Genomic DNA, 22,768 nt, shown 5'->3' with positions numbered 1-22,768 from the left:
CTACCTCACTGTCTTTATACAAATCAGTATTTATTTCATTTAAAATACTCTCCTAGAACATAGTTATTATGAGAAGATACCTTAGTTAATGAATTTCTTGGTTGTGACACTTACCTTAAAAAATAGATAGGCACTCACACTTTTAAATAAACATTGATTGTGTGCAGGGGGAAAGACTAAGTACAAAACATAATGGGTAAAAATGGCTGAAAGTCATCATTGAACTTGATCAACAACAGTTTCTAAACATCAAGTTTCCCCTTCAATCATCTGATCATATTTCTGCATTTCTGTATACTTTTTAGTTTGTGTTCTAGACATAAAAGCCATAACTAATTTATTTAACTGGAATACTAATATCCTTAGTCCACAAAATACCTACCATAAATTGAAAAGGTTCCGTTAAATAGTGAATCACATTACATCCTTGATCTTGAAAACACTATACTAACATTTAACACCATGGAAAGTTAAATATGTCTTCAGGGTTTCATTGCTAAACCCACACCCTACTCAAAAAGTATTAGCTATCTATATAAATAAAAGCCTAAGGGACCAAACAACCAAACAACCGAATGACTGGGCAACCGGTTGCTATGATGTGCACTGACCACCAGCAGGCAGATGCTCAATGCACGAGCTGCCCCCTGGTGATCAGTGTGCTCCCACAGCCAACCTCCCACAGTCCCTCCCGCTAGCCAGCCCCGTCCCACAATCGGCCCCAATCGCCAGCCAGGCCAAGGGACCCCACCGGTGCACAGATTCATGCACTGGGCCACTAGTCCTATATAATAAAAGGATAACATGCAAATAGACTGAACAGCAGAACAACCAAACAACCAATCAAAGTGTAATCCTATATAATAAAGAGGTAATATGCAAATTAAACCTCATGCCCTCACAAGATGGCTGCCTACAACCAGGCCGACAGGGGGGTTAGTGAGGGACAACCAAATGACTGAATAAGCAGGCTGCATGGGGCGACCAGGCCAGCAGGGGGGTTAGTGAGGGATGACCAAATGACTGAACAGCAGGCTGTGTGGAGCAACCAGGCCAGCAGGTGGGGCAGTTAGGGTGACCAGGTCAGCGGGGGGGGGGGGGGGGGGGGGGTGGCAGTTAGGGGCAACGAGCCCAGCAGAGGGGTGCAGTTGGAGGCAACCAGGCCAGCAGGGGGGGAAGTTGAGGGCTATTAGGCTGGCAGAAACGGCAGTGAGGGGCTATTAGGCTGGCGGGGGGGGCAGTTGGGGGCAACCAGGGGGGGGCATTAAAGGGTGACCAGGCTGGTGGGGGGTGGGGCAGTTAGGAGCGACCAGGCCAGCAGGGAGGGGCAGTTGGGGGTGACCTGGCTAGCAGTGGGGGGCAGTTAGGGGCAACCAGGAAGGCAGGCAGGTGAGCAATTAGGAGCCAGTGGTCCAGGATTGTGAGAGGGGTGTCCGACTGCCGGTTTAGGCCCGATCCCCAGAATCGGGCCTAAACCGGCAGTCAGACATCCCCCAAGGGGTCCTGGATTGGAGAGGGTGCAAGCTGGGCTGAGGGGACCCTCCCCCGCACAAATTTCATGCACCGGGCCTCTAGTATGCTAATGATATGCTAAGGCTGCTCAACCGCTCGCTATGACATGCACTGACCACCAGGGAGCAGATGCTCCGACTGGTAGGTTAGCTTGCTGCTGGGGTCCAGCCAATTGGGACTGAGCAAGATGGACCAGACACGCCCTGGAGCCCTCCCATTGCCCCTCCCCAGCCCGATCGTGCACCAATAGGGTTCCTCAGCTGGGCCTGCGGGGATCTGGCCGAAATTGGTCTGGTGCATGGATTCATCCAGGGCATGTCTAGCTTGTCTCATCCAATCCCAACTGAGGCCAATCGGGGCCAGCCAGCCAGGGAGGGACCGCAGGAGGTTGGCCAGCCTGGGAGGGCTCCAGGGCATGTCCAACCTGTCTCACCCAGTCCCAGTAGGCCAGATCCCAGCAGCAAGCTAACCTACCAGTTGAAGTGTCTGCCCCCTGGTGGTCAGTGCATGCCATAGCGACTGGTCAATTGATCAACTGTCTGCCCTCTTGTGGTCAGTGTATGTTATAGCAAGTGGTTGGGTGGCCTTAGCATATCATTAGCATATTACATTTTGATTGCTTGAACAGCCAACAGGTCGACCAGACACTTAGCATATTTGGCTTTTATTATATAGGATGTTTGGAGTATTTGTTCTAGCTCTGTGAAATAGGCCATTGGTATTTTAATAGGGATTGCATTGAATTTATAGATTGCCTTGGGTAGTATGGACATTTTAATGATGTTGATTCTACCAACCCATGAACATAGTATATTCTTCCTCTTGTTTATATCTTCCTCTATCGCTTTTTCAACATCCTGTCGTTTTTCAAGTACAGGTCTTTTGCCTCCTTGGTTAGGTTTATTCCTAAGTATCTTAATGTTTTTGTTGCAATGGTAAATAGGATTGTTTGCTTAGTTTCTCTTTCTGAGAATTCATCATTGGTGTATGTAAAAGCCATCAGTTTTGGGGTGTTGATTTTGTATCCTACTACATTGCCGAATTCATTTATTAAATCTAGTAGTTTTGATGGAGTCTTTAGGGTTTTCTATGTATAATATCATGTCATCTACAAATAATGAGAGTTTTACTTCCTCCTTTCCAATTTAGATGCCTTTTATTTCTCCTTCTTGTCTGATCTCTGTGGCTATGGCTTTCAGTACTATGTTGAATAAGAGTGGTGAGAGCAGACATCCCTGTCTTGTTTCTGTTCTTAGGGAAAATGCTTTTAGTTTTTGCCCACTGAGTATGATGTTGGCTGTAGGTTTCTCATATATGGCCTTTATCATGTTGAGATATACTCCCTCTATTCCCACTTTGCTGAGAGTTTTTAATCAAAAATGGATGTTGAATTTTGTCAAATGATTTTTCTTCGTCTATTGATATGATCATGTGTTTTTTTTGTCTTTCAATTTGTTTATGTGATGTATCATGTTTATTGATTTGTGAATATTGTACCAGCTTTGCATCCCTAGAATAAATCCCACTTGTTCATGGTATATAATCTTCTTAATATATTACTGGATGCAATTTGCTAATATTTTGTTCAGGATTTTAGCATCTTTGTTCATCAGGGATATTGGCCTGTAATTCTCTTTCTTTGTAGTGTATTTATCTGGTTTGGGAATTAGAATAATGCTTGGTCTCATAAAAAAAGAGTTTGGAAGTGTTCCTTCCTCTTGGATTATCTGAAATAGTTGAAGGAGTATAGGTATTAGTTCTTCTTTGAATGTTTGGTAAAACTCCCCTGTGAAGCCATCCAAATCTGGGCTTTTGTTTGTTGGGAGTTTTTTTTATTATTACTGCTTCTATTTCATCAGTAGTTATTGGCCTATTCAGGTTTTCTGTTTCCTCCTGATTCAGTTTTGGGAGATTATATTTTTTCTAGGAATTTGTCCATTTCATCCACATTGTCCCATTTGATGGCATATAGTTTTCCATAGTATTTTCTTACAATCCTTTGTGTTTCTGTGGTGTCAGTGATTACTTCTCCATTTTGTTTCTGATTTTATTTGGGTTCTCTCTGTTTCTTAATGAGTCTGGCTAATGGTTTATCAATTTTGTTTATCCTTTCAAAGAACCAGCTCTTGGTTTCATTGATTTTTTTGTATTCTTTTTTTAGTCTCTCTGTTATTTATTTCTGCTCTAATCTTTATAATTTCCTTCCTTCTACTTGATGTGGGCTTTTCTTGTTGTTCTCTTTTTAGTTCTTTAAGTTATAGGGTTAAATAGTTTATTGCTGATTTTTCTTGTTTTTTGAGGTAGGCCTGTAGTGCTATGAACTTCCCTCACACACAGGATGAGAGTGAAGGGATGGAAAAAAATTTTCCATGCTTTTGCTGTGTCCTAGAGATTCTGGGTTGTTGTATGTTCATTTTCATTTCTTTCCAGAAATTTTTCTATTTCTTTCTTGATCTCACTGGTAACCCATTCATTGCTTAATAACATGCTATTTAGCCTCCATGTGTTTGAATATTTTGGGGTGTTTTTAATTTAGTTGATTTCTAATTTCATTCCACTGTGATCTGAGAAGATGCTTGATATGATTTCAACATTCTTGAACTTGTAGATTCTTGTTTTGTGTCCTAACATGCAGTTTATTTCTGTGAATGATCCTTGTGCACTTGAGAAGAATGTATATTCTGTTGCATTGGGGTGAAATGTTCTATAAATGTCAAATCCATCTGATCCAGTGTGACCTTTAGAGTCACTGTTTCCTTGTTAAGTTTTTGTCTGGAAGATCTATCTAGTGAAGTCAGAAGGGTGTTAAAGTCCCTTACTATGACTGTATTGTTGTCAATCTCTCCATTAAAGCCCTCTAGAAGTGTGTGTGTGTGTGTGTGTGTGTGTGTGTGTGTGTGTGTAAATATAAATTTTTTCTAGGTGCTCCTATATTGGGTGCATATGTTTATCAGGTTTATATGCTCTTGTTGGATCAATCCCTTTGGTATTATGCAGTGACCTTTGTTGTCTCCTGTGATGGCCTTCATTTTAAAATCTACTTTATTGGATATGAGTATTGCTGCTCCAGTTTTTTTTTTTCTTTTTCCATTTGCATGGAAATTTTTTTCCATGTCTTCACTTTCATCCTGTGTGTGTCTTTTGTTTTGAGGTGGGTCTCTTGTAGACAGCATATAGTTGGGTCATGTTTTTGTATCCATTCAGCTACCCTCTGCCTTTTGATTAGAGCATTTAATCCATTTACATTTAGGGTTATTATTGATAGGTACTTATTGCCATTTTAATTCTGCATGCCTAGTTTTCTCACTGTTTCTTCTCATTACAGCAATCTCTTTAGCATTTCTTGTAATGCTGGCTTGGTGGTGATGTACTCCTATAGCTTTTTGGGCTGGGAATCTCTTTATTTAATCATCTATTTTGAATGACAGCCTTGCTGGATATAGTAATCTTGGTTTCAGATCCTTGTTTTCCATTACCTTGAGTACTTCATGCCAGTCCCTTCTGGTCTGTAGAGTTTCTGATGAGAAATCAGGTGTCATTCCTTATGGGAACTCCTTTGTAGGTAACAGTTTGCTTTTCTCTTGTTGCCATCACAATTCTTTGCCTTTAATTTTTTGCATTTTAATTATGATGTGTCTGGGCATGGGCCTGTTTGGGTTCTTCTTGCTTGGGGTTCTCTGTGCCTCCTGAACTTGTGTGACTTTTTCCTTTACCAGGTTAGGGGAGTTTTCTGCCATTATTTCTTCAAACACATTCTCTATCCCTTTCTCCCTTCCTGCTTCTTCTGGCTATTCTAATATTGTTATATTTCACATTGTCCCACAGCTCCCTTAAGCTGTCCTCCTGTTTTTTGGTTTTTTGTTTTTCTGGTTCACTGAGTGATTTTTTTCAACCCTTCTAATTTACTGATTCGATATTCAGCTTCCCCTAATCTGCTGTGTATTCCTTCCAATTTGTTATTTGTTATGTCGTTGTTTATTTCCAACTGTTCTTTTTTCATAGTTACTATATCTTTATTATATCTTTTTTCATGCTGTTAAGAATCTTTACCATCATTACTCTGAACTCTGTTTCAGATAAATTTCTTATCTCTGCTTCATTTATCTTTTCCTCTGGAGAATTCTCGTTCTTTCATTTGGGGCTTGTTTCTTTGTCTCCTCATTTTGGCTGTCTGAGTTTGTGACTGTGTATTAGGTAGATCCTCTACACCTCTCAATCTCTAGTGCAGGATAGTGTCAAATGCTGTTTCTGACTAATTAGATCAGGCAAAGACTCAAAGCCTCCAGAGTCCACCTCTGCCTACAGACTGATAAGATTCCAACTTGAATGGCCCCAGGCAATCGTCTTCAGCTGTGGTGAGAGTTGTTGTTGTTGTTGTTGTTTTAATCTTTATTGTACCAATTATTACAGATGTCCCTCTTTTATCCCCCCATAGTTCCCCTCCACCTGGATCCCACCACATCCCAGGCCCTTGCCACCCCACTGTCCACATCCATAGGTACTGCATACATGCATATAAGATTTTTGTCCAATTTCTTCCTGCACCCTCCCACACCCCCTTCCCCCAAGAATTGTCAGTCCACTCCATTTCCATGCCCCTGATTCTATTACATCCACCATTTTATTCTGTTCATCAGAGTTTTTATTCACTTGATTTTTAGATTCACTTGTTGATAGATAAGTATTTGTTGTCACTTTGTTGTTCATAATTTTTTATCTTTACATTTTTCGTTTTCTTCCTCTTCTTAAAGAATACCCTTCTGCATTTCATGTAATACTGGTTTGGTTAAGATGAACTCCTTTAGCTTTTTCTTGTCTCTGAAGCTCTTCATCTGACCTTCAATTCTAAATGATAGCTTTGCTGGGTAGAGTAATCTTGGTTGTAGGTTCTTGCTATTCATCCCTTTGAATATTTCTTGCCACTCCCTTCTGGCCTGCATAGTTTCTGTTGAGAAATCAGCTGACAGTCGTATGGGTACTCCCTTGTAGGTAACTAACTGTTTTCCTCTTGCTGCTTTTAAGATTTTCTCTTTGTCTTTTGCCCTTGGCATTTTAAATGTGATGTGTCGCTGAAACTGGTTTGGCTCAGTGGATAGAGCATCGGCCTGCGGACTGAAAGGTCCCAGGTTCGATTCCGGTCAAGGGCATGTACCTGGGTTGCGGGCACATCCCCAGTAGGAGGTGTGCAGGAGGCAGCTGATCGATGTTTCTCTCTCATCGATGTTTCTAGCTCTCTATCTCTCTCCCTTCCTCTCTGTAAAAAATCAATAAAATATATTTTAAATAAATTAATTAATTAATTAATTAAATGTGATGTGTCTTGGTGTGGTCTTCTTTGTATTTCTCTTGTTTGGGGTTCTTGTGCTTCCTGGACTTGCAAGTCTATTTCTTTCACCAGGTAGGGAAAGTTTTCTTTCATTATTTCATCAAATAGGTTTTCAATATCTTGCTCTCTCTCTTCTACTGGCACCCCATAATTTGGATGTTGGTATGCTTGAAGTTGTCCCAGAGGCTCCTTACACTATCTTCATATTTTTGGATTCTTTTTGGTTTTTGCTTTTCTGGTTGGGTGTTTTTTGCTTTCTTATATTTCAACTCTTTGACTTGATTCTTGGTATCCTCTAGTCTACTGTTGGATCTCTGTATATTATTCTTTATTTCAGTCCGTGTATGCTTAATTTCTGACTGGTCCTTTCCCTTTTTTTTTTTTTTTTTTTTTTTTGCATTTTCACTAAGATCCTTAAAGGTCTCACAAAGTTCATCAAAGGTTTCTAGAAGATTCTTGAGTAACCTTATAACTGTGGTTTTGAACTCTATATCCAGTAGTTTGCTTTCTTCCATTTCTTTCATTTGTCACATGTCTTTGTCTCTGCATTTTGGCTGCTTCCCTTTCTCTATATTGGGTAGCTGCTAAGTCTCCTTGAGTTGATAGAGTGGCCTTGTGTAGTAGGTGTCCTATAGGGCCCAGTGGCTCAGCCTCCCCAATCACCTGAGGTGGACACTCTTGGTGCACCCCTGTGTGGGCTTTGTACACAGTCTTGTTGCAGTTGAGTCTTGATTGCTGTTGGTATCACTAGGAGGAATTGACCTCCAGGACAATTGCCTGTGAGAACCAGGTATCTACAATGGAAGAGCTGCTGTGCAGGAGACAACCTTATGGGGCAGGACTTACTTCAGTGGGGCTTTGGTGCTCACTGAGTCTGCCCCTTGAGTGTATCACATGGATGTGAAGAGTTGTAATGTGGTATGGTCTCACACTAACCACTGAGTACACTGGCTCTTGGATCTACAGGAGGTGCAAAGTCAGCCACTGCTTGCGGCCACCCAGCAGGAGCTACAGAGGGATCTGCAGATTCCTCCTCTTTGTATTGGATTTGGAAGTGACCAGACGAGGCCCAGCTATGAAACAAGGCAGGCTGCTGCTGGTGCTGGCCTTGGCCTTCTTTTGATAGCTTTGCGGTTCCCTGACCCAGCTGCAGCTTGTTTGACGGGTTTTAGGCTGAGAAAGAACAGTCCATTCATAAGCAAAAGCCACTGCACACAGCTTGGTTGGGGTTGTAAACTGGGTAGGGTGGGGTCTCAGGGAATCTCCAGGGTGGAGCAAACAGCAACGGCTGCCAGTTGGCCCTGCACCAGAGTGGTCACAGCACAGGAACAATAACCGTTGCAAACACCTCCTTCTGTAAGAAAGCCACCCCTGTGTTCCTGCACCTATGCCAGACAGTCCAGTTGCTCCCCGTATGTGTCTGGGTACCCCAGAGTCTCACCTGGCACTGGAGCTCAGAGCAAGTGGGAGCTTGTATCTGCCTCCCGATTAAAAAAGTGGCACACCTGGGTGCCAGCCCATTCCGCACCTCCGCACCTCCTACCAGTCTCAATGTGCTTTCTTCTTTACCTCTCTAGTTGTAATACTTCCACTCAGCCAAATTTCCCATGGTTCTGGATGATAGCTGTCCTGTATTTTAGCTGTAATTTTGATGTGGTTGTGGGAGGCAGCAAGTACAGGCATTTACCTACGCCCCCATCTTGGTTCTTTTTGAATTTTTTTTTCCCAACAGGGTGGGGCAGTTGCTTCTGCCTGGAGGCTAACTGTTATTTTTAGTCTCTTAAGTTGCCTCAGGGCAAGGTGTTTTCCAGTAAGGTGGGTCAACTGTCTTCTCCCCAGGCAAGGCAAATGTCTGTATGGGAAAGAAATCCTCCACTGTGTGAGGGGATGACTCAGCATAGGAAACTGAGGGTGTCTACCTTCTGAGCCCTAACACTGGAGTCCCCAATCCTGGCTTCTGTTCACACAGCTCCAGTCCACTCTGCCCTCCCTCTGCTGGAGCACAAGGTGGGTGGCTCCACAGGGAATTTTGTGCATTGGTCCTTTAAGAGGGTCCCTGAATTTTCAACTGTCACTCCCTGGCAGACAGCAACCCTGTTGCTTTTCACAGCCAGATGTTATATGGGTACCCTCCTCAGTTTTGGTGGTCTCTGTTGGGGGGGGGGGGAACTTGGGGATTAGATCCCCGAGTTCTCAGGGGCAACTCCCCACAGCTGAGATCTCTCTCCCGAACTTCAGTTGTCATCTATGGGTGCTAGGCCAGCCCTTTCATGCCTCCGCCCCTCCTACCAGTCTCTATGTGGTCTCCACTTTTGGTCCTCGAGTATCAGGGTTCTCTCCTGCAAGTCTTCTGTTGATTATTCTGGAAGTTTAGTTGTAATTCCAGTTTGTTTCTGGGAGCATGTCCATGCAGCATCCACTTACTCTGCCACCATTTTTAAGCTCTCCACCTTAGGTCTCCTTAAAAGGAAGTCAAAGCACTGAACCAATGAAGGTGGCAGGGTTTGGGTTCAGGCTTTTATAGTTTTATTACTGTCCAGGGTCATTTGTGAAGTAGGATCTGGTTGTGGGAACTCAGACTAAAGAGGCAACAGGCTCTGAAATCAACCATCAGAAGCTCTGGAGACTCAAGCTTCGGGTAACTTCCCCTTTCCAGGGTGTCCCCACACACTGGGGAACGCTGTCACTGCCCACACAAACACTGTCTGGGCAGCCCCAGACCTATGCTCTTTGATGACTAAATATTTTGCTCTTCAGATTGAGAATCCACTAGAAAGCATAAATCTAATGGTGGACCAGAAGTATCTGTGCATCTCCTGTTTTATCTTGAATTATTATACATGTATTAGGTACTGGAAGATAACTAAAGGATAACACATGTCCTACTGCAAGATAGCTTCAAGGAAACTATGTGAGTTAACCAATGGAAAACAGATAAAAATCTTTGGATGAATGACATGTACAATATCCGAGAAAAGTCGCTCTAAAAGGAACTGTTATATATAAAAGGCTTCTTTTTTAATATTTTTTATTGATTTCAGAGAGGAAGGAAGAGGGAGGAAGACAGAAACATCAATGATGAGAGAAAATCATTGATCAGCTGCTTCCTGCACACCCCACATTGGGGATCGAGCCCACAACCTGAGCATATGCCCTGACTGGGAATCGAACCATGACCTCCTGGTTCATAGGTCAACGCTCAATCACTGAGCATTATTTTCACATAATAATATGAACCCATAAATACCCTTATTCAAGAGTTACCAATGATGGATACTAAAAATTAAATATTTTACCTCTCAACTAAAAGTTTAATCAAATAAGAACACCGAGGGTGCATGTAAGTTTTTTATTGAGGCACAACAAGGCATTATAACTTGCCTGAACTTGAGGCAGTCAGTTTAGTAAGCTGAACGTTAATACAGTTAAGGGTTAAGTGCAAACAAGATACATTCACAGCTTGACTAGCAAGGCTACATCACAATTTATAAAGTGCCAGATTAGTGCTAATTGTCATTCAGCTTCAAATTTTTCACTTTGGGGAGGAAAACAAAAATAAAGACCTCCTCCTTCCTCTAGGAATGAGAACATTTCCCTAAACTAGTTAGTCACAAGGTCAAGAACTACCTTTCCTTTAACCCCACTATTATAGAACACCATTCTTTTGTTGTCAATTGTGCATTGACTTTCAATCTTGATAAAGAAGGTAGCCGGAAAATGTAGAGTATTTCCAACTACTTCCATAAATGGCTCCCCTGTGCAAACGTAACCAGATCTGGTCTCCCTGGAAGAGCTGAAGAATCGCGTGATTGCTAGCGGTTTCATGGTCTGGAGCACCGTCATTGGCATAGGCAGACACCAAGACCTCTTCGTTCTTCATGAGGTTAACATACAGTGGCACATTCACTGCCAGCTTCAGCATGTGAAAGATGAAAACGTAAGTGCCATTCACCGGGCAATTAAATCTACCAAGCTGAAGATCAAACGTTTCTCCCAAGTTGTTCAGAAGAAGGTCAAACACAATAGGTTGGTCTAAAGTTCCAGGGGCGAGATTAGAGGTCCTGGCTGCTGAGAAGGCAACGCGCATCTGCTGAGGCAGGGGATAGACATGTACCGGCAGGATGGTGGCTGCTGGATTTGTCACGGGCACATCCACGGGGGTCATGCTGCGGGAGTCTCCTTGTCCAGAGTCACCACTGTTAAAGGTTTCATTGTCTCTTTCTGGGCTGCTCACCTGAGAAGAATCGCTCCACCCTGCTGTTTTATTAGCAACAGTGAGTTTGTCATAATGAAGCAGTTAGCTTTGAACACAATATTTAACACTAGTCGGCTACTGAAACACAGAGAAGGACACATTTACAGTAAATTCCAAAACAAAAGCAAGGAAGTATAGCTATAGTATGCTTCTCAAGGCTTTTCCAGCACTAGGCTTTTATACCACTAAGATTAAAAAAAATAAGGCTCCCAAAAGCTTGGATAATTTACCTAGTTAAGATTATTGGCAAAGTCTAAAGCCCAGGTTTGCACATTCTCTTTGCTTCTTTACCTTTCTCTCATAATTCTCATTGTTCTACATTCCTCAGTGATAAACCTACTCAAAGTTTCTGATGTAAAAACACTCAAGAAAACAGATTGCATAAGAGAACCAACTTTTAGAACTATTAGCCATTCAAGGATATTTTGGTATGATACCATGATGAATGCTTGTTTTTTATTTCCAAGTCAATGTGGTATTGTGAAATGTTTTAAGCACGGTACAAACACTGCTCACGTGTAAGGCAAAGGCAATACAAATACTGGCTACTCTCTTTAAAAACAAAACAAAACAAAAAAAAACCTGTTTTCCTGTAACAAAGCCAGTTAATCTTTAGTAACTCTTGATTTCCTCAGTTACACTGAATCTTTAAATAGTACTGTCCACAATTTTTAAAGTATCACAAGTTTCCTGCTTTTGTTTCAAGTCCTAACTGTGTGTCTTAATTTTAAGTTGCTTATTTCCCATCTTTACTCCTATCTATCAATGTAGTGAAACTAGAGTATGTGCAAGTGCCCATTATTACAAGAACCACCTTCCTGAAACATTCGATGAAACAATCGGAAGTCGGCATTGTGAATATACAGAATGGGGCAGAAGTCACGTTTACAGTCGTTTGTATGGAAAATGATACAATAAAATACCAGAATAAAATCTGTGTTTCACATACTCACAACTGTAAACCTGTTTTTGCTCCATCCACCCTGTATATCTAAGGTTAAATTACGCTCTGGGGTCAAGAAAACTGAAACACACACACTTCCACTTTTAATTAAACTGAAAACTGATTTCCACAGCCTAAGTAGTCTAATATCTCTCTCGGGTCTCCAGCACGACGATGTAAGCAAACTGAAAGCCACAAGATAAATGCTGAAAACAGTGTATTTGGGGAGAACCTGACGGAGGAAGAGGTAGGTTGGGCAAATAAACTACTCAGTTAATTGTCCTTACCTCTTGAATTTGCCCGAGGACCACCAGGTGTCCCTCCGCGCTTGTAACACTGCTGGAAATTATCCTAAAATGGCACCAAAAATATAAGACAATAATTAGTTATTATCCAGGATGACTGGCTGGTCATTCTCTAAGATGAAAGTCCTCGTAGCCCTTTACAGGCCTTCTCCAGCAACTGAAGAGGCTCAGATGTCTCCAAACACAAAAAATATAAAAAATAACAAAAACAAAACAAAAACAATGGCAACAGTAGCAATACTTGCTTCATCTGTTAATGAACCTCACCAATTGGTTAAGTTAATACTTTTTTAAAAAAAATTTTATTGACTTGGGGGGGGGGTGGAGAGAGAAGCATCGATTTGTTGTTCCACTTATTTATGCATTCATTGGTTGATTCTTATATGTGCCCTGACCAGAGATCAAACCCACAACCTTGGCATATCGGGACAACACTCTAACCAACTGAGCTACCCAGCCAGGACCTAGATAGGTTAATACTTTCAAAAACTATAAAGCATCTAGAGAACGCTATTTAAAAGATACAATGCTAAGTAATGGAAGAAATTTAAAAATATGGCATGGTCTGTCCTGGCTGGTGTGGCTCAGTTGGTTGGGCATTGTCCTGTGCACCAAAAGGTTATTGGTTGAAGTCCTGGTCAGGGCGCATGCCCAGGTTGTGGGCTCCATCCCGGCTGGGGGCAATGCAGGGGCAGCCAATTGATGCTTTGTTCTCACATCAATGTTTTTTTCTCTCTCTTCCTTCCTCTCTAAAAAAATCTTTATTAAAAAAAAAAATGGCATGATCCTCTGTCCCTCATCTCAAAAAATAAAAATAAAAATAGAAGATAATAAAGCAAGAACACAGACTATTTAAATCTTGCTCAATTTATAAACCAAATTCTAAAGATAATTACAAAGTATGTTAGGGCTTTGTTTTGTCTTGACAGGTGAATTGATAAGAATTATATTGTACCCTGGAAATGTAATCTATTATCTTCAAGAAAAAATGTTCAAGAGCCAACATTTCAAACTACCTTCCAAGTATGGTAAAAGTCTGCCTCCATCTAACCCATAAGAAGCATACTTATGCCCTAGCTGGTTTGGCTCTGGTTGAGCATCGACCTATGAACTGAGAGATCATGGTTCGATTCCTGGTCAGGACACATGCCCAGGTTGGGGCTCAATCCCCAGTGGGGGGGGGGGGGGGCAGCCAATCAATGATTCTCTCTCATCATTGATGTTTCTATCTCCCCCTTTCCCTTCCTCTAGGAAATCAATAAAAAAAATATTTTAAAAAAAGACTTTGCTATACTTGATATCTAGAAAAGTTAAATTTAAGGCAATATAGTAAAGTTAAAATCATGGGCTCCAGAGTTAAGAAATTTGCATTCTAATCTTAGTTCTACTGTTTACTTGCTGAGTAACCTTAGATGAGTTATTTAATTTGTTTCTGAACCCCAGTTTCTCTTATAGGGTGGAAGAGTAAATGAGTTAATACAAACAACACGATTAATACATTCCTTCAAACCTTCTAAGTTGTCATTTATGGGTTATTAGAAAAGCTTCCAACTTTACTCTTCACAATACTTACAAGTTAAAACTAAGAGTGCCTTATACAAAAAAAAATCATGACTACGCTATAATTTAATCACCAGCTTAGCATCAACAACTGTACTACTATTCAACTATGACGACTATTCTTACCCTTTGGGAATAAGGTGTTCCAGGATACTCTCTAGCTTGGAATTGTAGCTGGCTATAATTTCCATTGGAAACTGAAGGAGGTCCTCTATAAGTATCAAAACCTAATAAATAAACAACTTACATAAAATTATGAGCAAAGTTACACTAAACTTTTAAGTAGTCTAACTGTATACCATTTTAAAAGTAAAGCTGATCCTATAATGCCAACATTAGATTTATGCCTTCGTTATGCAAACTCTATTAATATTGCTTTCCACAATAAGACACACATTTATAAAACATTGCTGACTTCAAATAAGTCACCTGCAGAAATTTACTATTGCTAGAATGCCGGTGGGGGTGGGAAATAGTGGTAAGGTAAGTAGGTAGTTAAAGCTTCTGTGTAAAGTACTTTGCTAACACCAAGCGTGACTGGAATACTTGGAACTACATTTAAAACTAAAAAGAATATCACTATTACAGTCTCAAAGTTTATGTTTTTATCTGTGGCATACTGATACACAATCACTAGAAAATAGACTTTGTCTAATTATGACACATTTTGAATAATCAAGTCAATTAACAAATGAAAAATTTTTTTCAAATATGAAAATCAGAATAACAGGATGAATCTGCCTTTCATACAAAAAGCTCTCTGTTATAGAGAATAGGGGTATTAAATACTGCATTTTGCAGAAATAGGAACTTATTTACTACATTATAAATAACAACTACAAAAAGAAACAGGTAAAGTAAAAAATAGTTTGAGTCATGTTAATACATAGACAAAGTAATTCAGTATCATTCAGTGCTATCCAGAGCATACCTTTATAAGCTCCCGGGGACCGATACGTATTGGTTAGTAATCTCCCACCTCGAGTGCATCCTCTAACAGATCCCCGACTATTGACGAACGGTTGAGAGGGCCTGGGAAACACATTCGTCTGTGCTGGGTAAAAGGCAAGGCCACCATTGCTTACTTGAATAGTTCCATCAGGATAACTTGCTGCTGAAAGAAACAGTTTTAAAGTCCAAGAGTTAAATTGTAATAAAGGTTCAATATTCTTTATACTAAAAGGTCACTATATATCAAAATCTTTAATACAATGTCCTCCCTTTTAAAAAAATGCAGGTGCTATGTATGTGTGAAATCTCTCTCTATATATAGGGTGGGGCAAAGGTAGGTGTACAGTTGTTCATATGGAAAATAATACAATAATCAATAAAAAATAATACAAGAATAAATTCTGTTTCGTGTGCTCACAACTATACACCTACTTTTGCCCCACCCTATATCTACATATATAAAAGGCTAAACAACCATCCGACTGTCCAACCGGTAGCTATGATGCATAATGACCACCAGGGGGCAGATGCTCCAACTGGTAGCTATGACGCACACTGACCACCAGGGAGCAGACACTCAATGCAGGAGCTGCCGAGCTGCGGTGACTTGGCAGCAGTGGTTCTCAGGTGACACACCCCAGAACCAGAGAGGAGGGAGTTGGACACGGGGTGCGTCACCCAAGAACCACCCTCTCACAATCTGGGACCCCTCAGGGGATGTTGGAGAGCCAGTTTCAGCCCGGTCCCTGCAGGCCAGGCCGAGGGACCCCACCTGCTAGAGGGACCCTGCTCACTCCACAGATGCCCTTCGAGCCCAGTGCAGCCCCAGGTGCAGCCCGCCTGGGAGAGACCACAGAAGGTTGGCTCCAGGGCATGTCCGGCCCATCTCACCCAGTTCCACCCTGCCGGCCACCTTCTAATTAATTTCCATTTAATGTGCACAAATCTGTGCACCGGGGCACTAGTATTTAAATAGAACATTATTCAGCCTTAGAAAGGAAGGAAATTCTGACACAAGCTACAACACAGAAGAACCTTGACATTATGCTGAGTGAAACAGGCCAATCACAAAAGGACAACTATTGTGATAGCACTTACATAAGGTAAGTACCCAGAGTAGTCAAATTCATACAACAGAGTAGAATGATGGTTGCCAGCATTTGGAGGGAAAGGGGAATGAGGAGTTAGTGTTAAATGAGTACAGAGTTTCAGTTGGAGAAGATGAAAGTCCTAGATATAAAGGATGGTGATGGCTGCCCAACAATCTAAATGTACTTAATGCCACAGAACTCAATACATACAAATGGTTAAAATGATAAATGTTACGTTATATATATTTTACCACAGTTAAAGGGGAAAAAAAGGCTAACTATTCCAGATCAGGGAGTAAAAGAAAATGAATGTTCATCACTACTGTAATTGAGAAGGCATATGACAAAAATATCCTTTCAGTAAATTATCTGCCCTACGTCTTCACAGTACAGGTGAGAACAGAATGAGGTCATTTGTGGCTAGGTCCAGGGATTTATATTTACTACCTCTGTGATAAACCAGGTCCCCAGAAAACACAGTTCATCTGATCAGGTTTAAGTTTTAGAAGACTCACTAGGGGTCTGACGTACCAACACTACAAATTTATAAGTACTTCTTAAAATAGTAAATAACTACAAAGTTGCTTATTTTTTCATGATTTACAATAGCATGAAAGATCAAAATAACCTCTCATCTCTAAGCAAACAGTGAAATAAGCATACTAAGTTATATTGTCTTATTAACCAATGCTTTTATTGTAAGACAAAAGGAGAGAGCAAAGACCAAATAACCATCTGTCTTTGCTAAAAGAGTTAACAGAATGGTTTCAAAACCTTCATAAAAGCAACTGGACAATGCCCTATCTACCTCAACCACTGTCTATGGCAATCAACACAATCAGATTTAAAAATATGAGCTTATATATTTATCTAAGTCAACTAATTTCCACTTTTACAAAAGTTAAAATGGTGAACTTAACAGAGGAAAAAGCATCAAATATTTGTCAACATTGAACATGTAAAGAGATAATGCTTACTGCTCGGGAAAGAACTGCTAAAGTATCACTACAGAGTTGCTTTCCAATTAGCTGTCATCTAAGTCTTCAAATACCATACACCAAGATCTTACCAGTCTCTTGAGAAAGAACAGTTTGTTCCACGTGGATGGCTGGCAGTTGGCACTGTAGTGGTGTTTGTGTACTTGCTGTGGTAAAACTTTGATTGTAGCCAGGTGAATAGGTGGATTCTTTTATTTCTTGTTCTTTCCGTGGAGGCAGAGGTGCATTAACATTAAATACCTTAAAAGACAAAGGTATGCTGAGTCATTTGCAAAGTTTCATAAAAAATAATTAAGGGTGACATCCAGCAAAACTCGGCAACATTCAAAAACTTGTATTTGATGGCAAAGGACTTGAATAAACATTTCTCCAAAGAAGATTCATGACCAATAAGCACATAAAAAATGCTCAACATCATTAGTTATTAGGGAAATAGAAATCAAAATTACACTGAGATACTACTTCATCATACCCATTAGGATGGCTATTGTTTTTAAAAAACAGAAAATCCAAGTGTTGGCAAGGTTGTGGTCAAGTTGGCTCCATAAAACACCTGTTTTTTAATGAATGAATGAGTGAGTGAATGAACAAACGAATACCAATTTGTACTAGATAGAATTCAAACAGGTGGAGAAAACAGATTGGCATGAGCAAAAAGGTATTGTGGCAAGAATGTACAAGGCAAGCACAGGGGACTAGTTTGACAGGTTATACCAGACTTCAGAAGTTATTGAGTTTCGGACAAAGGACTTTCCATTTTATTCTGTAATGGATCGCTGTTTGCTTTTAATTAGGAATAGAAAAAAGTTAGCAAAACCAATGTGGCAATTCTGTGCAAGATGGGCTGAGAGGGAAAGAGGGAAAGCAAAGAAACTAAGCTGTTCTAAATGGCCACGCAGGAAGTAATAAGATCAGTGAATTCAGGACTCTGAATTCACCAGCCTATCTCCCTGCATTGTGCCTATTTTCCATCGCCACTCCACTGGCCCCACTACTGTCACTCAAAGAACCTGGAATGGGACATTAAGCACCATCAGGAAAGGTACTTATTGCCTCAGACTTTTTGTGGGTCTTTTCCTAAAACTGTTTTATACTATTCCATTTTTAAAGAACATAGAAACCTAGATGTAATAGTACTCTAAAAATATTTAGATTACAATTTTAATTTGTGATCCAAAATACCACACCTATCTGAATAATTCTCTAAAAACTTACACACGAGATCAAGATTAAATCAAATGAAAGTTTCAACAATGATAGAACACCCCGGTCTGTGTCCTCTGTGTCTGGTTTTGATGCAATGGAACATCACTAGTATGATATTAGAAATGGTTAGTATAGGCCCGGCCAGTGTTGGTCGATGGTTGAGCGTTCATCCATAAACAGGAGGTCATGGTGCGATTCCCGGTCAAGGCAATGACCAGGGTGTGGGCTCCATCCCTAGGACAAGGCATGCAAGAGGCAGCCAATCAATGATTCTCTCTCATCATTGATGTTTCTGTCTCTCTCTCCCTCTCCCTTCCTCCCTCTGAAATCAATAAAAACATTTTTAAATAAAAATAAAAATATATTTTAAAAAAAGAAATGGTTGGTATTATTTAGATGTTCATGCAAAATTATATTCCTCACCCACACCATTCATTTGTTTCCTAGGGGTCCTCAGCTTTGCCTGCTACTGATTTTCACACAGGGGGAAATGCTCCAATAAAACACCCATCAAAATTCTTGAGGTTTTACTCCACCAACACAAACAATATTTCCACCGGACAAATGTAAACTCTACCAGCCCGAATAAGAGTAACCCAATGGCAGATTTATTCACCTGGTAACCAATAACAGATGTAAGAGAAACAATGGCTTTTTAACAGGAATAATGAATTGCAATCATCATTCTCGGTTCATACTCACTGTCTGCATGGCTTGAAAGGGCGCTGTGCCAATGGTTACTGAACTACTACTTGCTGGAGGTGACGGGAAGCCCTGTTCAGGGCCCTTTGACATGGGAGAGTTTGGAGAAGCCAGTGAAGATGGCTGTTTGCTTGGGGGAACTGCTGCCTGGGGAGGAGAAATGCAGCATCAGCCAATCACCTCCCGTACAGCAAGCAGTTCACATACCCTAAACCCAGACCAGCGTAAGTCAGCAAGTTCTACAGGATGACAGCTGGACACAGGAATGCAAAAGAATAGCTTCTGCTTACAACTCCAAACCTCATCTGCTGAGGATGCACACTAGCGTCTGCTTCACCCAGCTGGCTGACTAAGCGAAAGAGTCTCACCAATAATCAGTCTAACACAATGGTCGGCAAACTGCGGCTCGGCAAACTGCAGCTCGCGAGCCACATGCGGCTCTTTGGCCCCTTCAGTGTGGCTCTTCCACAAAATACCGGCTCTTCCACAAAATACCGACTTCTGCGCATGGGCCATGAAGTTTCAATCGCACTGTACATGCACACCCGCACATGGTATTTTGTGGAAGAGCCACATTCAAGGAGCCAAAGAGCCACATGTGGCTCACGAGCCGTGGTTTGCAAACCACGGGTCTAACAGATGAGGGACTGGACTTTTCAGGAGTATCTAGTCCTTTTCAAACTGTGAAATGGTATTTTCCATTAAGTTAAAAGTCTAAATTATATCAAATTCATTCAGTAGAATTAGGCTTTAGAAAACCTTGGGTTACTTCCTGAGTTAGTGTTAACATTTTCCTATTTAAAAATCTTATTAGTGGACTTCTAAGTCAGCTGCCTAACAAAATCAAGCTTGATCTGATTTAAATAATTCTTATCTAAGAGAAGGCATAAAAAATTACCAAAATTCAATCCCAATGAGGTTATAAAGCAGACAGCTATGACTCGCTTGGTAACAAATACTTTGTCTTCTTAAAACGAGGAAACAAGTAATTTCAATTTAGACCATGTCAGTACCACAAAAACTAAAGTTCATCTATATTTTCTTATATTCTGTAAAAAATACACATTCTTATACAATAGTTCAAAAAAAAAAACACATACACAATGAAACCTGAGTTGATATATTAATACCAAAATAAAGCCCAAAATCATCCTATCTTGCTATATCTATTTAAGGATTTACTAGTACTGAAACTATTAGCAAAACAAAAAATCACTTTAGAATTGAAAGTAAAAATATTGTAAAATACTTTTGACAAAATTAGGCAAAAAGAGAATGTAAATCATTCCAATTGAATAAACGCTAATAGCAGCACTATAGAGTTATTGAGTGTTCCCAGTTATATGAATAAAAAGATTTTTCTTCTCAGAATTTCTTCAATATAAATATAGCAAGAAACTTGACCTAATCCTACCTAAAAATTTTCATCTTTTTTGACACTAGCAATTTGGACAAATTTATTGTATCTGATAAAGCAAGACTCTAGTAAGTCTACTTTATAGCAAAGCCACCATAAAGCTACCTGCATAAGTTCCAGGACCACAACACCTACAGAAAGCAATATGGTAGTACAGTATAAATGTCACATTGTTTAATGGATCGTGCATGTAATTCATAAAATGAATTGAGACAATCAGTCTCTCATTATTACCTCTGGGGTCTCTGTGGGCATAAACTCTGTCTCAGATCCCGAAGAAGCCTGGTCAGTAGTAACCAAGCAAGCACTTGAGCTACTGGTAACTGGAGAAACAGCAGTCTGGACACAGGAAGACATAAAACTTTATAAAAGGCACATTTTGTTCACATTCTATTTCTTGGGCCTTGGGCTTCCTAATAAGTTATTGTCATTGAGAGCTCACTAATGCTAAATACTTCACACACTCTAACATCTAATCCAACAGTAAGCTTTTAGTTTTGTTTGTTTACTGTTCTTTTAGAGGGCACCCAAGACTTTTAACATGAATCCTTGATTAAAAATTTAATAGGAATAAGTACTTTTCCCACTTCCTGGATAGTGTGAGGGCTTTGAACACTACTATCCTCATTTTATTGACAATCAGGCAGAGGAAAAGAAAGATTAAATCATTTACCCAAGATCACACAAAATTAAGTGGCAGAGCTGAGATTCAAACCCAAGCAGTCAGCTACATTGCCTTTCCAGGCCTGGTCGCCAAAGGGCACATCTAATCCCCATCTTCACTTATCAAGATTCTTGGCCCTGGAAACGTGGGGCTAGATTTTCACTCTGGCACTCAATAGCAATTCACTGGAAGATGAGCTCAGGGCGCATTTAACACTCTAGGCATAGCTCTGCCAGGGATCATAGTAACTATGTTTTTACTCTGAGTACTCTCAGGATCTTAAAGAGGTAGGTAGAAATATAAATAGAAAGGATAAGCTCTGTATAAATCACAATGGCATCAAAATTCTAACAAAAACAATTAAAGCTAATAATAGTTATAAAATAAAAATTAGGAAAAAGCAGAGTAAGAACTAAGGCTGTGACAACTGTAACCAATAGAAAACTAAGAGAGAGGCCTAACCGGTTTGGCTCAGTGGATAGAGCATCGGCCTGCGGACTCAAGGGTCCCAGGCTCGATTCCGGTCAAGGGCATATACCTTGGTTTCGGGCACATCCCCAGTAGGGGGTGTGCAGGAGGCAGCTGATCGATGTTTCTCTCTCATCGAAGTTTCTAACTCTCTATCCCTCTCCCTTCCTCTCTCTAAAAATATCAATAAAATATATTTTAAAAAAAATAAAAATCATCATTCTCCCCTTTAAAAAAAAAAAAAAAAAAACTAAGAGAGTGGCTATGAATTCGATGGTACAACAGGTATTAGATATAATGGAGAGAGACCCACAAGGTCTTAAATATCAGTGAATCAACTCCTTTTACCTAAATGCATGGGTGCGGTTCTCAGAAGCCCAAGCAATAAAACAGGTGAACTGGAAACTAATTAATGGAAACCAATATCAAACCAGTTATGGTTCGCCGAGACCGGTTTGGCTCAGTGGATAGAGCGTCGGCCTGCGGACTGAGGGGTCCCAGGTTCGATTCCGGTCAAGGGCATGTACCTGGGTTGCGGGCATTTCCCCAGTGGGGGATGTGCAGGAGGCAGCTGATCGATGTTTCTCTCTCATTAATGTTTCTGGCTCTCTATCTCTCTCCCTTCCTCTCTGTAAAAAATCAATAAAATATATTTTAAAAAAAAAAACAGTTATGGTTCAATGACCTTCTAAAAGGAGTCACCACGATATAACACTTCTTGGGAAGGAGATGGGGGGGGGGGGGGCCAAGTTGACAAAAGGCCTTATGGAAAAAATATATATATATATATATATATATATATATATATATATATATATATCCTTTACATTTTATATAACTAAATAAATAGGTACAATTTGGATCTGACCAAAATATTAGAACTATTATGAGACTGGAGAGTTTCTAAAACGGGGCCTTTCTTCTGGCCCTCTCCTAGACAACTGCCCTAAAGAAGTGGGACTGGCTATGGTGGAGGCATACCGAGGCTCTAGTCACAGAAAGATTCACAGATGCTAAGTGAAGGCGACTCAGGCCATTCGATAGTTAAGATTTAAAAGACTTGAATTTTAGTTAAAAGGTTCACTTAACAAAAAAGATAAACGTTTTTGCATTAGTATTTATTTAGAAATGATGGCAATTCTTAATTCCAAATTATTGCTCTTTAAGTACACCAGCTGAAGGTCATTTTAAGTGTTGATGAGTAAACATAATGTTACAGACCAGAACTACTATACCAGGCCAGTGGCTTTCCAAAAAAAAATGTAACTAATTTGTCAATGGAACCCTAATAGCTAAACAGATAAAATGGAGCTCGTTAGTTACAGCAGTGACTGGAGTGAGAGACCTTGCCCAACAAACACAGTTTGAAA

At 40.4% G+C, this 22,768-nt stretch overlaps 1 protein-coding gene across 10 annotated transcripts in view; it reads right to left on the bottom strand.

Moving 5' to 3' along the window:
* Window positions 1–10,173: 10,173 nt before the first annotated feature.
* The window catches only part of CAPRIN2 (caprin family member 2), a 45,106-nt gene continuing 32,511 nt past the window's right edge, over window positions 10,174–22,768 (bottom strand). For 3 of the 10 annotated variants that reach the window (XM_036300846.1, XM_036300847.1, XM_036300852.1), the window contains 7 exons: window positions 20,501–20,605; window positions 18,850–18,996; window positions 17,013–17,181; window positions 14,833–15,015; window positions 14,028–14,128; window positions 12,324–12,387; window positions 10,174–11,095 (listed from right to left, as the gene is read on the bottom strand). In XM_036300846.1, coding sequence (XP_036156739.1) covers window positions 10,527–11,095; window positions 12,324–12,387; window positions 14,028–14,128; window positions 14,833–15,015; window positions 17,013–17,181; window positions 18,850–18,996; window positions 20,501–20,605 — 1,338 coding nt within the window. In that variant the 3' untranslated portion in view covers window positions 10,174–10,526. Of the gene's footprint in view, window positions 11,140–12,323; window positions 12,388–14,027; window positions 14,129–14,832; window positions 15,016–17,012; window positions 17,182–18,849; window positions 18,997–20,500; window positions 20,606–22,768 lie in introns of all 10 variants that reach the window. The other 7 variants (XM_036300854.1, XM_036300848.1, XM_036300851.1 and 4 more) reach the window with 5 other exon arrangements.

This window comes from Myotis myotis, unplaced genomic scaffold (assembly GCF_014108235.1).
Source record: "Myotis myotis isolate mMyoMyo1 unplaced genomic scaffold, mMyoMyo1.p scaffold_m19_p_3, whole genome shotgun sequence".
Lineage (NCBI taxonomy): Eukaryota > Metazoa > Chordata > Mammalia > Chiroptera > Vespertilionidae > Myotis > Myotis myotis.
Note: the sequence above shows the minus strand (reverse complement) of the source record. Positions and strands in the feature narration are given on the sequence as shown.